Source organism: Quercus lobata, unplaced genomic scaffold (assembly GCF_001633185.2).
Source record: "Quercus lobata isolate SW786 unplaced genomic scaffold, ValleyOak3.0 Primary Assembly Scq3eQI_7, whole genome shotgun sequence".
NCBI lineage: Eukaryota > Viridiplantae > Streptophyta > Magnoliopsida > Fagales > Fagaceae > Quercus > Quercus lobata.
Genome location: NW_022154749.1, coordinates 50,522 through 66,222, shown reverse-complemented (window position 1 = coordinate 66,222; position 15,701 = coordinate 50,522). Strand labels below are relative to the sequence as shown.

Genomic DNA, 15,701 nt, shown 5'->3' with positions numbered 1-15,701 from the left:
AAATCTGTTACCAAACCCTCTGTTCCGAATGTAATAAATATGCATCCTTTTTTCCACCTCAATAGGGACCTCAATCCCCGTGCCATGATTGTCCCTCCTAAAAGATAAAATTCTTATTAAACCCATAGTTTTGACAATCTGATCGACCGGTCAAATTGGATTGGAATTAAGAATAGTATTAGATTATTAGCACAACAATTTCGCAAAAACACTTATTTTTTTGATGAACAACTTCGCAAAAAAAAAAAAAAACCTTAGTAAGTTGATATATGTATTATTTAAACAAAGTCACATAACTCGTTCAAAAAGTCATATGATCAAAACTATATGTGGATGGTTTTAATTGCCACAAAGTAGGTTAAAGGAATATAGCTCTAAACTAGTTTGGAACTGAATGTTTTCCATCATTAAAGTAATTGGTGGAGCATTGTTTGGTTATAGATTCTGATGACTAGTTCAAGTATATGATATCCCTCTTTTGGGTTTATTTATACATATTTATGTTTTTTTTAAATAAATTTTGTATAATATCTTTATGGGTTAGGTTTAAATTACACATGATATAACTGGATGTAATGTTACACAACTCCAAAACTTTTATTGCAAAAGCATTTTGATGAATCAATTGTTGGATTACAAGATCTCCTTATACCTTTTATGGTTGCAAAATATCGAGATTATCAAAGAATTATAACTATCTAATTATAAAGTGTTTAAATTTAAAGTTATGTTTTCTACATTTAAATTTATATACAAAACATGAATATGTGGATTAGATAGTTAACATATGATTAACACAAAATTTGAAATACGGAAAAATAGTAATGGAAACATGTAATCCAACTATCATATTTTTAAAATATTTTTATAAAAGTTATGGAATGTAATATCTCAAAGAATTACATTGGGTGTAATATCATCCCAAACCTATCAGTATTTACTATCTACACTTTATCACTATTTTCTATCTACCTTATAAAAGTTTTGAAAGTTGCTTACTTTTTAAAAATTTTATTATTTTAATTAATTATTAAATTAAGCATGACATCATCATATTTCAATCTTCGATCCAATCCCAGTCTAACCTTAAAACTTTTTTTTTTAACCCAACACTAGCCTCAAAACCTTGAAACTCTTCATTTTTTTATTCTTCTAACGGTTCAGTTTTCAAAACTGTATTCAAACCCTTCTAGGTTGAACACTTGAACATAAAAGAATAATGCTAGAGACAAAATTGTTTTCATCATTTTTTCAAAACTTGCTAAAATGACAAGTTGGAAGCAATGTCACTTATACACGAATCTACCATTAACATTGTTTCTTTTTTACCCAATTAACATCAATTTTATGATGCATCAATCATAATAATTAAGTCAATAGTTGTAAAAAAAAGCTATGAAAACATTTGTGTTCCTGAAGTCATTAATGGAACAAATATTTATCCTTTTCCATATTGCAAGGACCTCAATCCTTCTCCTTCCTAACAATTTGAAGAGAGTAGAATTAACATTTTTATTTAATTATAAATCTAACAAATCTTTATCCAAAAATTGATTTTCTCAATTTCAAAGTTAATGTTCGTGGTTCCTTTTTCATCCCCCATACATTGGATAATTATAAAGATGAATTTTTTAGGAGTGACCGCAAGGTGTTAGCTAAAAGATTTGAACTAAAACCTTATGAATGACACGGGATCTAAAACCACAAGACTAATTCCATGAAATTTCATAGTTTCTCTTTGTTCGAGGGAATAGGGTTTTTTTTTTTTTTCCAATGAATGGGCAAATTTTATTTCTACGAGATAAGTCATCTCCAAGGAAGGAAAACAAAGTCACCTAAATGATAGCAATCCACGCCAACTTACAAATAATTACTTTAAAACTTCTTTGTAAATATTAATATCCAATATAATTCTTCATTCCACTCATTATAATAAAGGTTTTTTTTTTTTTTTTTGGAAAATATTTTATTCATCAACTTTGGATTACATTAGAAATAAAATGTTCTCCAAAAAAGCTAGTGTGACTTCTTCAATCCACACCTCTGTTTCTTTCTTCTACCCATTTTTCACTCCTTGCTAGTCTACGTAGTGCCATATTCCCCTCTTTCAACATGAGAAAGCTTTCATAATCCATATTCTAAAAGCTCTCAAATCCAGCTTTGATTTGCTTTGCTTCATCAATAAGATACTCTCTAATAGGTTTTAAAATTTGTATATATTCACAATAGACTTCCAACTCACCCTAATAAATAAGCAATAAAAAAACTGACGATCTCAAGTGAATTATTGAGCCCACCCCAGGTAAAAAATTGTGATGATGATCACAAATGCGCAGTTACTAACCAAAAGCTTTTTTCCTCTATTTTCTCTTTGCTTGTTCCACTTCACATTTATCTTAGCATGACTAAAATTTACAGGATTCCCTGACTTGATTTTGACATTCCAAAGTTACAAATCGTACAATAACAGTAGTAATAAGATGATCTCAAGTGAATTATTGATCCCACCCCAAGTAAAACAGTGTGAAGATGACCACAAATGGGCGATTACTTAACCAGAAGTTTTCTCTCATTTGTTGTTTCACTTCAAATTTTATGTTTGCATGACTTCTGCTTTATGGTTAATGGATTCTATGACTTGATTAATTAATTCTGACATTCCAAGTTACCAATTGTACAATAACAATTGTAGTTAGCACCAGCCCAACCCAAGACCTGGTGAAATGTGGGCCCAATTTGCTCAACTTGATAAATAGATCAGGATTTGAGCAAGGTTAAAATAAAAACACACAAAATTTCATAATATTTTTAACAACTTGTTTGGAGAAAAGCTGTTATTTATGTTAACATAACTTTTATATAGGATTATCATTGACATCACAAAAAATTAATTTTATAATATTTTGAACAATTTGATGGGAAAAACAGTGATTTATGTTAACATGACTTTCATATGGGATTACCACTGACATCATATAAACCAATTACTATATGACAAACTTTAAAAACAAATTGTAAATCTTTTTTGTCACTAGATTATTATTTGAATTTCAAACCAGTCCCCATAATAAAGGTCTAGTTACTAACATTGTTATCAATCAAATTGTAATACCAGATCAGAATTACCACATGTAAATAAGTCCAGCGGTACATATGGAGGTAATGTTCAATTTGGAAAAATATCGTTTATATTTATTTGTCTGACAAACAACTAAACATGTTTAAATTTGGACTTGACAATTAAACAATTCAAAATTAAAATATAATAGTTTGTTTCTTAACACGCTTATAAATATGATCCTGATTTAAGATTGGGGTTATCTAAGTTTGCTAATAAATGTATAAGATATCAAAATATTACCTTTAATTTATTGATAGTATAAACCATCCATATTGTAGTAAAAATGACATGTGATTAACAACACACGGTTGATAAATATAATTTTTGTAAGTCATTATGAAAATCAATCTATTTAATTAACTAAAATAATATATCCTTAATTATAATTCAATTATTATAATTTTCATAAATTAGTGAAGGGGGTAAGAAATTTTATTCATGCTATTTCTTTTATAAGAGAAAAGAATGGCATAATTTTCCTCAAATCAAAAGATTATCAAGAGTAATTGTAGTGACATGACTTACTTAATAGTCATGTGTCTTACTTAAATAATTTTATCAATCATATGATTTAATATAGGTGAATGGTCTTATGAACCATAACGGATACTTTGAAAGAGACACCTCAAATCCATTTTGGAGGAAAACTTTATCCATAAATTAATAAGTTAACAAAGAAATTTCATAACAAGTTATTGTTCAACCAAAAACAAAAATCAAACCAAAAGATGTTATCTAATATCTAGTTTAATCAACTCTTGCTTGATATAAAGTTAAATTAACTAATCTTAATCTTATAATAGGTTTAACTTCTGCATACACTTATGTTGACAATGTGAAAATTACTCTTCAGTATTGCATATTTGCATATGTTTATTCGAACATTATATTTGTAAGAGAACTTAAGTTTTTAGCTTCAAGAAGTGGAAAACACAGCGGCCTTGTCATGTTACTTGGGTGATATTTATGGTGAAATCATCAATCCAAGGAAATAGCCCACAAAAGTTGAGAATAGATTTGCTTGTCTAAGAAATAATTGCTATTCTCATGAATGCTACATATACAAAAAATTTTACAACTATTAAGGTAACAAGTTGTTCTTAGTAGGTAAAAAAAAAAGTTAATAATAAACTCAAATGAGATACAATAAAAAATTTGTCAACTCAATTGTTAGAAAATATTGTTGTGAAAATTGTTATTTATAGCATTGCTGTTTTCTCGTAAAGATTTTGTCCTTGTGAAAAATTTCACTATTAATTAATGGGATGATTAGTTGTCATTTTGAATTTAAAGCCATCCATGGGATTTGAGGCATGTTTGTTGACTACATAGCCATAGTAACTGTAGGTTGTCTTTGTCTAATGGCGAAAATATTACCGAAGTAATTTCCTTTGTAAAAGTTTGGAAGAATATCACAGGTTTAGTTTCATTATTTCACAATGAACATGTCCAACATGTTTGACCAGCATGTTTTCCAATGTTGGGTGTGCTCATATTCACTTGTGTTAAGAGAGAGAGAGAGAGAGAGGGACTTATCATACGTTCATCTTTCTGCAAAGTTTTTAAAATTTTTTTTTTTTTTGGGGACTTTCCACCAACCTGTGGATACATATAGATGAAGAAGACAATATAGAACATTAGGGAATCAATAGGGCATAAGATATGCCTTGTAAGACAGTAATGTTATCTACTCTCCTTTATGAAGAGAACTGGGGTTTGAATTCCTCCCCTGTTGTTATAACTTATACTTATCAAATTAAAAAATAATAATAATAATAATAGTACATAAGATATTGCAAATAAACAGTGAATAACAAAAATTTCCATAAATATATTATGAAGTGCAGATCAAATATTTTATAAGTGTAGCAAATCATGGTGTTAAACAACACAATCTACACATTTTTCAGTTTCCCTCAAATAGGAATGATTTTTCAGTCAGGGAAGAAATAATCACACAAGACCACTTCCAATTGGAGCTAATGAATCCCAGCAGTAGTTTGAGAGACTAACATTCGGGAAAGTTTGACCAATCTGCAGAAAAATTACTAGAAAGAAATCCATACTCAACTAGAGTTTAGACCAGCTCTATAAAACAGGTGTCACCAGCATCATCACGAACTAAGCTGATGTTCCATCCATGAGATGGAAAATCATCATTGCAATCTCATTAGATGATCCTTTTCTAAATTTTTAACTAGCACTCCAAACCAATTTCCAACCCATTGCTGGTGGGGCTAATCCTGGAATATCCCGGATGTCCTTGTTGTTTGGGTTCACGAGCTGAAATAAAAAAAATAAACAAAATCATTTAACCAAATGGAAAGAAATGGGCAATGCACTCTTATAAAGCCAGCAGTTTCTCAAGTTATTAATGGCTTTTGACAGTCACATGAGACTTGCAAAACATGGAATGTTTTTGGTGACTTAAGAAACCCTCTCACTATACAAGGTTTAAGACATGTTGAAATGAATAACATAGAAGCAGTAAAAGGTTCTTAAATGATCTAAGAGGCCGTGAAACAAATTTTCTGGACAATGCAGTTATGAAAACAACCAAAAGATTCATCCTCAAACTCAAACTTATATGCAACTTAAGTAGTTAAGTTCCAAAAGAATCTGTAAGCTCCAACTTCTCCTCCCCCCCCCCCCCCCTGCGCCCCCCCCTCCCTTTTCTTCCTCTGTAAGTATAACCTGTTTTCAAATAAAAAAGATCACCAATTTTATGATCCAAGTCTGTAGAATCCATCAAACTATTCAAATGATATACAAAAATTCAAATTATTATTTCCCTCTATCTATTTGGTGGTAAAGCCATCTATTCAGAAAAGAAAGGGAATTGAGCTTCTCCTCAAGATGACATCAAGTTGCAATCAGCGCATTACCAATGGACATGAAAATGTGACAACTATTAGATTAACTCTTTTACTCACTCATGCACTTGTGTTTGTCTTCTTTTTTTAGTGAAGTTATTATTATTTAATAATAATAAAAATAAAAATAAAAGAAAAAAGAAAAAAAGAGGATATACTGAATTAGATTCTTTTATTTTTTATTAAGGTAAGCAAAAAATCACTAAGAATAACTATGTTTAACTACAACATTTGGCATTATAAAAGTATCTTCCTGCAACTTTTAAGCAAATAAGGGTTAACCAAACAAGGTCAATCTGAGATCAACTTATTTATAAAAGGTCCACTTAAAGCATAAAACAAGATTATGCAATACCATATACAGTTATATACATTTAAAAACAATAGGCCGGAGAAACTCCACAGCCAAAAGAAGAAGAAGAAGAAGAAAAAGGCCTAGTATTCATAATTTTGAAGCTACATCTATATAATAAAGGGATGTCAAGGATTTGGTTCCAATTTGTAATCAGATGGCAAAAGCAAAATCAAGTATTTAGAAAATTAAATTTTGTTAATGGCAAAGAAAATGGATGATAAGCTATCTTACCTTTACAATAATGATAGCTATGACTCCAATGGCAATAATTAGGAAGAGTAATGCCATAATACACCTATCAGTTGCAACCTAAAGAAATAAATGAGGTAAGTAAAACAATTAACAACTAATAGTCCATATATGACAAGAACAGGAGGAAGATAATTTCAGAGATTGACCTGCCTACCAAGTTCCTTCACAAGTTGAGAAGCTTTCTTGATCGAGAAATGGATAGTCCAGCTCATTAACACTTAACAGCCTGACTCATTTGTTCAGTCTAAACATAAATATAATTGATTTCTTTAGTTTCCATGCCATTGAAATTTTTTGAAAGATTAAACGAAACAAGAGAGAAACAGTAGGGGAGAGAGAGAGAGAGAGACAGAGAGAGACAGAGTTTTTAATTCAATGTGAAATATTAAACTGCTGTGAAATCCAATTTTTTAAAAGCTGACAAATTACACACCTGATCCTTGAGTGCAGCTGCAGTTTCTGTTCCAACGTTGATGGTGTCTTGAACAGTCTACCACAAACAAGGAGATACTAAATTTATTTTTCTTTTGCGATGATTCCATACTTTTTTGAACAGTAAAACTACTTTTATGTTCAGGTCTTGATACAAAATAGTGCAAGTGATACTCAAGGCAGAGCTAAAAAGACTAGTAAGTTTTAGACATACAAGATACAATTCCACCTATAACCTTCTACAAGGAAATAGAGAAGAATGAAAGGAAATAATGATCACACTTCAAAATAAACATTCCATAATTGTTCAGGTCTTGATGCAAACTAGTGCAAGTGATGTTCAAGGCAGAGCTAAAAAAAACTAGTACGTTTTAGAAATACAAGATACGATTCCACCTGTAACCTTCTATAAGGAAATAGAGAAGAATGAGAGGAAATAATGATCACACTTCAAAATAGCCTACGAAACTTATCCCTTTTCAACTCACCAAAATAAATAAAACTAATTTCCTCACAAAATGATCATGAGAGATAATCCAACCTTTTATGACCTCCAATGGCTTGATCAGTCTTGTCCATCATCCGGTTTCCACTATCTGTTAGCTGTTGATTTGTCATGGCAGCATGCATATAGCAACTGCCTTAGCATTAAATATACTTCATAACTGAGAAACATTTAACATAAAAACTATAAAGTACTTGAAACAACATATATTGATATGAAATATATCAAACATAGGGCATGATTCCAGATTAAACTTAAAGGTATGAATTGGTTACTTTAGAAGCAGCAATTTACAATTTCTGAACCATAAAAAAGGTAGATGTTAACAAAGATACTTTAGACACAATACTACTGTGACACTGATTTCACGATGTCAATGGGAGTGGTTTTTTCATATTATCATTTCTATCTTAACTTATCATGTGTGTGTTTATGCACTCGCTAAATTGCATAAAAGAATTCTCAAAAAGAAAAATTAAAAAAACTATAAAATCATCAAAATATCATTAAAGCCATCAATTTGGCTAAGTACTTAGGGTTTTAAAGAGTTACTTGCACCAGCAAATAGCAGCCATCCACGATAACTTCATCTGTAACATACATTACATCAAACACAACCACTAAAGTAGCTACCCAAACCAACTTCACTGTGAGGCATATGAAGCGGGCATCTTTTCAGCTGATACAGACTATTTTAACTATTTCTATTAGACAAAATTCCAGGACAAATCCACAACCAAATAGAAATGTCTTTATCAGGTATCCAAGAATTACGACAAAAATGCATGAGCCATAGGTTTGTATGACTATTTAATCCCATAATTAACTCTTATTTTAGCATGAAAGACAGCCAAGAGTAGTAGACACATTAGCGAAAACTAGCACATGGGTGAAAAACGTGTACACTTACACGATGCTAGCAAGACATTAAACACCCAAGGTTATAGGCAAATTTTAATTATATCTAGATCTTAACACTGCATAAGTCCTTAAGCATATTATTTACTGAGTTTTAAAGGATGTTCGGTATTGGAATTGGAAATAGCTTAAATGGGGTGTAGATCCAGAACCTCTGTCCTATATTATAATATATAACATCTATGTATAAGATTTAATGTCTCACTGTGAGTGACAGTGAATCTATAGTTGATACAACAAACATAAGCGAAACGCAATAGCTCACCTTTTAACAAGGCCTATTAAGAGTTAAAACCATATACCGCAAACATTTAAACTCTACTGAATTACAAGCCTCATGAGTCATGACATGTCATGACAGGTTAAGAAATATGTCTACCAGTGAGACAGTTGATCTGTCTGCAGGGTAGTTCACATTATGGATGCTGGTTGTGGGGTTGCTAGTTTCTGCATACTATCCGCTGGGATATACAAACACATGTCCTTTGCACCAAAAGATGATATGATGAAAACCCAAAGGAAGTGTTGGTGTGTGCTAAATACGGCATATTCATTGTACAAATTATAACACAATACCATTAAAAAATTGTAATATTTATTCACTTCTCATTCTTTGATTACCAAACAGAAAAAATGTTTTGCAAACATCAATTCACTTTTTCATTACTATTCTTTATCTAACTTCAATTACATGTAAGTGTGCAAATCATAGAGCAAAATCAACATCTAAGGAGCCGAGATAGGTGCCTTTTGTAAATCAACATGAATCATAGTCCCAAATGCCAGTAAGGAAAAAAGAAAACATTATTATATATGTCGGACTGTTGGAGAAAAAGAAAAACAAGAATTACAACAAACCGTTAACAGAGAAATAAGAAATCTCAATATGCATTTGTATAGTGGTAGAAGTTTAACAGAAAAAGAAATGTTAGTAAATGTCCAGGGAAAAAAAAAAAAAAAGGAAGGAAACAACTAGATTATATAATGGTAGGAAGAAGATGATAACTCACAGGTAAAAGAAGAGAAAAAAAAAAAAATCTCCTTGACTGGATTCCTCACATTCTATGTCTCTTTGATGTCTTGCTTGTTTAACAAACGGAACCCTACTGTCTCCACCTCAATGCTCCAGGTATTGCTATTGTGCACTCACTCCATTGCATACAAAGAATTCTCAAAAATAAAAAATTATAAAATCATCAATATAGCGTCCACAAAGATTAAAGCCATCAAATTGGCCAAGTTCTAAGGGTTTTGAATAGTTACTTGCGCCAACAGACAGCAGCCATCCACGGTAACTTCATCTGTCATATGCATTACATCAAACTCAATCACTAAAGTAGCTACCCAAACCAACTTCACTGGGATGTATATGAATCTGGTATCTTTTCATTATATACAGAAACTACTATAATATTTTCTATTAGACAAAATTCTTTGACAAATCCACAACCAAATAGACGTGTGTTTATCAGGTATCCTTAATCATCCAAGCATTACAACAAAAATGCATGAGCCATAAGGTTGTATGAAAATATAAACTCATAATTAACTCTAATTTTAGCATGAAAGGCTGACAAGAGTAGTAGACACATCAGTGAAAATTAGCACATTGGTGAAAAAGATGTAGCAAGGCATTATTTATATTCTTTGGTGCCCCCTTCAAAGAGATCGATTCTCTTGTTTTCAAAGAATTGATGCATTTCTGCATCCAATACAAATTGAAAGTAAATCCTAAGAAAAGAATAAGAAGCATTCAAGTAATTATTCAATGATGCAAAAGATTTGAAAACAAAGAAATGATATTATGACACACAAGAACTCAATGAGTTTCAGATGAATGTCATACAAAAATACAATTGTTATTTATAACTTCCAAATAAATATATGATCACTTCACAATTATCAACATTTTTCAGATTAGGCAACACTGACCAGAAGATAATCCAAGCATTGGTCCCAACCGATTGGGGCCAACTCCATTAATCCCCTTCTTTTTTTCTTTTCTCGTTTTTGGTAGCCTTCCTATATAGTTTGAAGTTTTGATGCACATAAGTGTTAAACAGAGAAGGTGATTCAAATTGAATTTACTTAAGGAGATGAGGAGCAGGACAGGTAAAAAAATGATGCTGTGGTTGACTACAATAAGAGAACCAAAAAAAAAAAAAATGCACAACTTCACCATTAAAATTCAGCTGAACCAGGCGTCTGAGGGAAAGGGATTGTGTCTCTTATATTCTCTATTCCTGTAGCAAATTGCACAAGCCTTTCAAAGCCCAATCCAAATCCCGCATGAGGAACTGACAAACAAGAGATAAAAGTACACCATTACAACAAAGCATAGAAGTAATTTCTTGGTTATCACATAGCTACCTTTTAAAAAGAAATAACATATATTCTTCTTTAACCATTTTTTAACCCTATAAAATTTAAGTCTGTCAACACAGTAATGAATAAGAGCTTTAACTACAATATTATTCTCACTCTTCAACTACACTAGTTAGTTGAGATTTCTTATGAAAAGAGCTCAGATTGTCTGCTCATGTGATCCAAATAAAAATGTACTTGCTTATATGGACTACATGAGGTGTATGTCTGTAGCAAAGTGACAAACATTATAAAAAGCAGCCTACTCGCGCTTCTCTTAATTTTCTATTGCAGTCAAAAAGTGAATTACAAGACTCATGAGTCATGATATGTGTTTGTATTTATTACTTTGAATTTTGTGTCAGGCTCAATGTTTTCTTGTTTTTAGTAACACAATTTAAACTTCACTTAATTTTGTGGTAAATTCAGGTTAAGAAGTATGACTACCAGTGAGACAGTTGATCTACGTTCTGCAGGGTAGTTCATGTTTTGGATGTTCGCTGTGGGGTTGCTAGTTTCCGCATACCATCCCTTGGCATATATAATATTTTGGGATAATATTAGCTCCTCACACGTGAATAGTATAAATATTGAATAGTTACCCATTTATTAACTTCTCATTCTTTGACTACCAAACAAGAAAAAAAATAAAATTTTTGCAAACTTCAATTCACTTTTTGATTACTTTTGTTTTTCTAACTTCAATTATACGTAGGTGTGCAAATCATAGAGCAAAATCAACATCTGAAGCAGGCAAGGTGTCTTTTGTAAATTTCTTCAGCATGAACCGCAGACCCAAATGTCTTTTGTAAATTGAATATTAGTTGAAGTTTAACAGAGCATTACACATATGCTTAGCCAAAAAAAAAAAAAAAGAAGAAGAAGAAAGTTGATAACTCACAGGTAAAAGAAGTGAAGAAAAGAATTCCCCATCATCCTCATCATGGGCTTCGCATATTTTGGTTGGGATCTTCAAACCCTAGATTTCATCACCAACTGAAGAAAGCATCTCAATTGGGATCTTCAATGTCTTGCTTTTATACCACACGAAGCCCAATTTTCTCCACCTCCATGCGCCCGGTCTCTATTCCACCTCAACTTCATGGAATCGCTTATTATCAATCTCTGTTGGAAGTAAACATTCCTTGGACAGACTATGCAGCCAAAGATGATGCGATTCCACTTTAACATATTCTGACGTATAATATGTACGAGACCATTCCCCTCCATATTCTGCCGTAATTTTAATAAAAAAAAGTAGGGTCTCCAAGTCCAAATGCGTAATAAGTCATTAGGCATTCATCCACTTCAAAGAGATAGTCCAGTTGGTAATCATGATGACGCTCCTCGGTGGGTTTAAAAACAATGCACAAAACAATTCCCCACCACTCATCACACCCTGACCCAGACCCAGGCAATTGTATCTTCACTTTTTTTATTATAGTGGGTCCCACAGATGAATAATAACGAGAGGCCACTAAAGTATCAGATATGTTTGCTTTTTCAAACCACTTCGGAATTTCCCTTCCAGGAATAATATAACCTTTTGGAACTTGTTGACTACTTTGTAACTGTGGGTCCCACAGATGAATAATAACGAGAGGCCACTAAAGTATCAGATATGTTTGCTTTTTCAAACCACTTCGGAATTTCCCTTCCAGGAATAATATAACCTTTTGGAACTTGTTGACTACTTTGTCCCTGAAATATACAAACCATGATCTTGGGGCTAAATAAATAAAACCCAACACATAGACAGAGACAGAGATAGGTGATATTTAGAAAACACACAGAGATTAGAGAGAGAGAGAGAGAGAGAGATACCTGAAACGTGTTACTTAAGTTTTGAATATTGTTAGCCAATTCGAAGCAGTTGAAACACTGGACAGTGAAATTCCTATAAGATGACCAGTGGAAATGATTTGGTGATCCTGGCAATCTCCCCAGTGAGGTACAATTGTCTAGGCATATAAATTCAACTTTGGATGGAATATTTGGTATTGATTGGAGGTCTTTGCATTTTAATAAAAAAAGTAGGGTCTCCAAGTCCAAATGCGTAATAAGTCATTAGGCATTCATCCACTTCAAAGAGATAGTCCAGTTGGTAATCATGATGACGCTCCTCGGTGGGTTTAAAAACAATGCACAAAACAATTCCCCACCACTCATCACACCCTGACCCAGACCCAGGCAATTGTATCTTCACTTTTTTTTATTATAGTGGGTCCCACAGATGAATAATAACGAGAGGCCACTAAAGTATCAGATATGTTTGCTTTTTCAAACCACTTCGGAATTTCCCTTCCAGGAATAATATAACCTTTTGGAACTTGTTGACTACTTTGTCCCTGAAATATACAAACCATGATCTTGGGGCTAAATAAATAAAACCCAACACATAGACAGAGACAGAGATAGGTGATATTTAGAAAACACACAGAGATTAGAGAGAGAGAGAGAGAGAGAGATACCTGAAACGTGTTACTTAAGTTTTGAATATTGTTAGCCAATTCGAAGCAGTTGAAACACTGGACAGTGAAATTCCTATAAGATGACCAGTGGAAATGATTTGGTGATCCTGGCAATCTCCCCAGTGAGGTACAATTGTCTAGGCATATAAATTCAACTTTGGATGGAATATTTGGTATTGATTGGAGGTCTTTGCAACCATCCAAGTAAAGATGTGTTAGCCTAGAGAATTGGGAGATGCTTTCAGGAAGGGAAATGAAATCATTTCCCCTTAGATATAACTCCGTCATAGAGATGCAGTCAATACCGCTTGGAATTTCCGAAAGCTGGCAGTCACTGAGATCTATCTCGCGACTTCTTGGCATAGAAGTCAATGAAGATGATGACAAATGACATCCTTTGAAAGATACTCTCCAGACCTTTTCAAGGTGAATGGTGGAGGAAGGTAACTCTTTTATAGGAGTTTCACCCAAAAAAAGCCACTTTAGGCTTTCCATATTCCCCAGGTTCTCTGGCAAGTTGGCAATTTTTGAGCATCCAATAAGATCAAGACACTCTACCTTCTTCAAATTACAAACGGTGCTTGGAAGAAACACAAGATTTTTGCAATCTTCTAGTTTTAAATACTTAAGGGCAGCCATACATTCAATAGATGATGGCAAAACTGCTATTGCTGTTCCTTGCAAACAAAGCCAATTCAGATGTTTGAGATTCCCTAAGTTCTTTGGCAAGTTGACAAATTTTGGGCATCCATCTAGATGCAATCTACCAAGGCCAATCAAAAATTCGATTGACAAAGGTAGCTCCGTTATAGCTGTTCCACTCAAATCAAGCATCTCTAGACTTACAACATTCCCCAAGTCCTTTGGCAATTTGTCAATTTTTTTGCAATCTCTTAGATGCAATGAAGTAAGGCCAATCAAGCATTCAATTGATGAAGGCAGCTCTTTTATAGTTGTTCCACTCAAATGAAGCTTCTTTAGACTTACGATATTCCCCAAGTCCTCTGGCAATTTGTCAAATTTTGAGCATCTAGAAAGATAAAGATTGTTAAGCGATGTCAAGCTACAAATGGTGTCAGGAATTTTCTTGACTTTTAAACAATGAGTAAGATTAAGAGTCACAAGAGATTCCATTTCAAACTTCTCTGGAAGACTAGTAAGTTCTAGGCACCCTTTTAGATCAAGAAGTTTAAGCTTTTTCAATTTGCCAATGGATGGATGAAGCCTGCGTAAATTTGAACATCGGGCAAGAATTAACTCCTCAAGATTTGGTACTCCATTGAAGTCAGGGCTGATAATTAGCTCCAAGGAGCCATCCATATTGATGGACTTTAAATTTTCAAAAATCTAATAAAAGAAAAGAAAAAATTTAGAATAATTAACTTTATAGTGTCTATTTATTGAAATTTAAAAGCAAATTTGTATGAAGATACTTATTAACAATCTTACCTTCATCCCTACCCAAAGTAGTTTAAGTTTGCTACGCAGCAAACGAAGTTCTCCAAGCCCAGCTGGCAAAGAATGCAATGATTTTAAAGGATAATCATTGCATTCCAAATAGCTTAAACCATTAGGTAAATGTGAAGTGTCAAGTTGCAACGAAACACTATGAATTCTCAGAAATTTAAGATTATACATCTTCAAAAAGGTGTTAGGGTCCCTAAGTAGCCCTTCTGGTTTTTTTGATGATGTGAAACCTTCCCAAGATAAGGTCCTTTGTACCCATCCCCAAAGAGTAACCAATAGAGCTAACCCTTGCCAAGATAGAGCGTTTAGGACCCACCCCTGAAGTGTCACCAATGGAGCTAACCCTTGTGGCCTCCAACATGCGTCTTTTTCTTCATGATAAATACTGTATCCTTGGCTCCCTTTATATCCATGGCTTGAACGTTTTTTGTTCCCTGATAATAAAAAAGGAATTTGTGAAATGCAAAATATATTATTAGCATAATTATTCATATTTCAACTTGCTAAATAAGAAGATATGGTATGAGCTCAAGTAAATAACCTCTTACCGTATTGTTTTTCAACACATGATCAATATCCTTATAAAGCCACAGTCTACTGCGCTCCCCAGGCTCAAGGGACTCTTGACGAACTATGTCCCTACCCATATTTTCTACTAAATCATGCATCCACAATTCATTATTTTTAGAAATTTTCAAGAGAGATTTGTCAATGAGATTGGATAATCCAAGATAGCGGCCAAGATGATTTTTTAGTATTTGTACTACATAATCTTCCTTCTCGTGATTAAGGAAGCATGCAGTATCTTTGAATATTTCTTGATCTTGCCTTTCAAGTCCATCATAACTTATTTTTAGTACTCGGATAACATCTAGCTTGGGTTGTTCTTTGAGCTTCTCAAACTCATTTTCCCATTCAACAGCACTTCTTTTATACAAAAATG

The 15,701-nt window shown here is 32.8% G+C and overlaps 1 protein-coding gene and 1 pseudogene across 1 annotated transcript; both read right to left on the bottom strand.

Annotated features, from left to right (window-relative positions):
- Positions 1–4,921: 4,921 nt before the first annotated feature.
- LOC115973222 lies at positions 4,922–8,141 on the bottom strand (annotated as a pseudogene).
- A 5,613-nt stretch (positions 8,142–13,754) lies between these two features.
- LOC115973221 (disease resistance protein TAO1-like) lies at positions 13,755–15,119 on the bottom strand. The gene is made up of 4 exons (XM_031093467.1): positions 14,989–15,119; positions 14,741–14,897; positions 13,917–14,638; positions 13,755–13,800 (listed from the first exon to the last, which is right to left on the bottom strand). Exons 1-4 carry the CDS (start codon positions 15,117–15,119, stop codon positions 13,755–13,757), a joined length of 1,056 nt encoding a protein of 351 aa, XP_030949327.1.
- Positions 15,120–15,701: the final 582 nt, after the last annotated feature.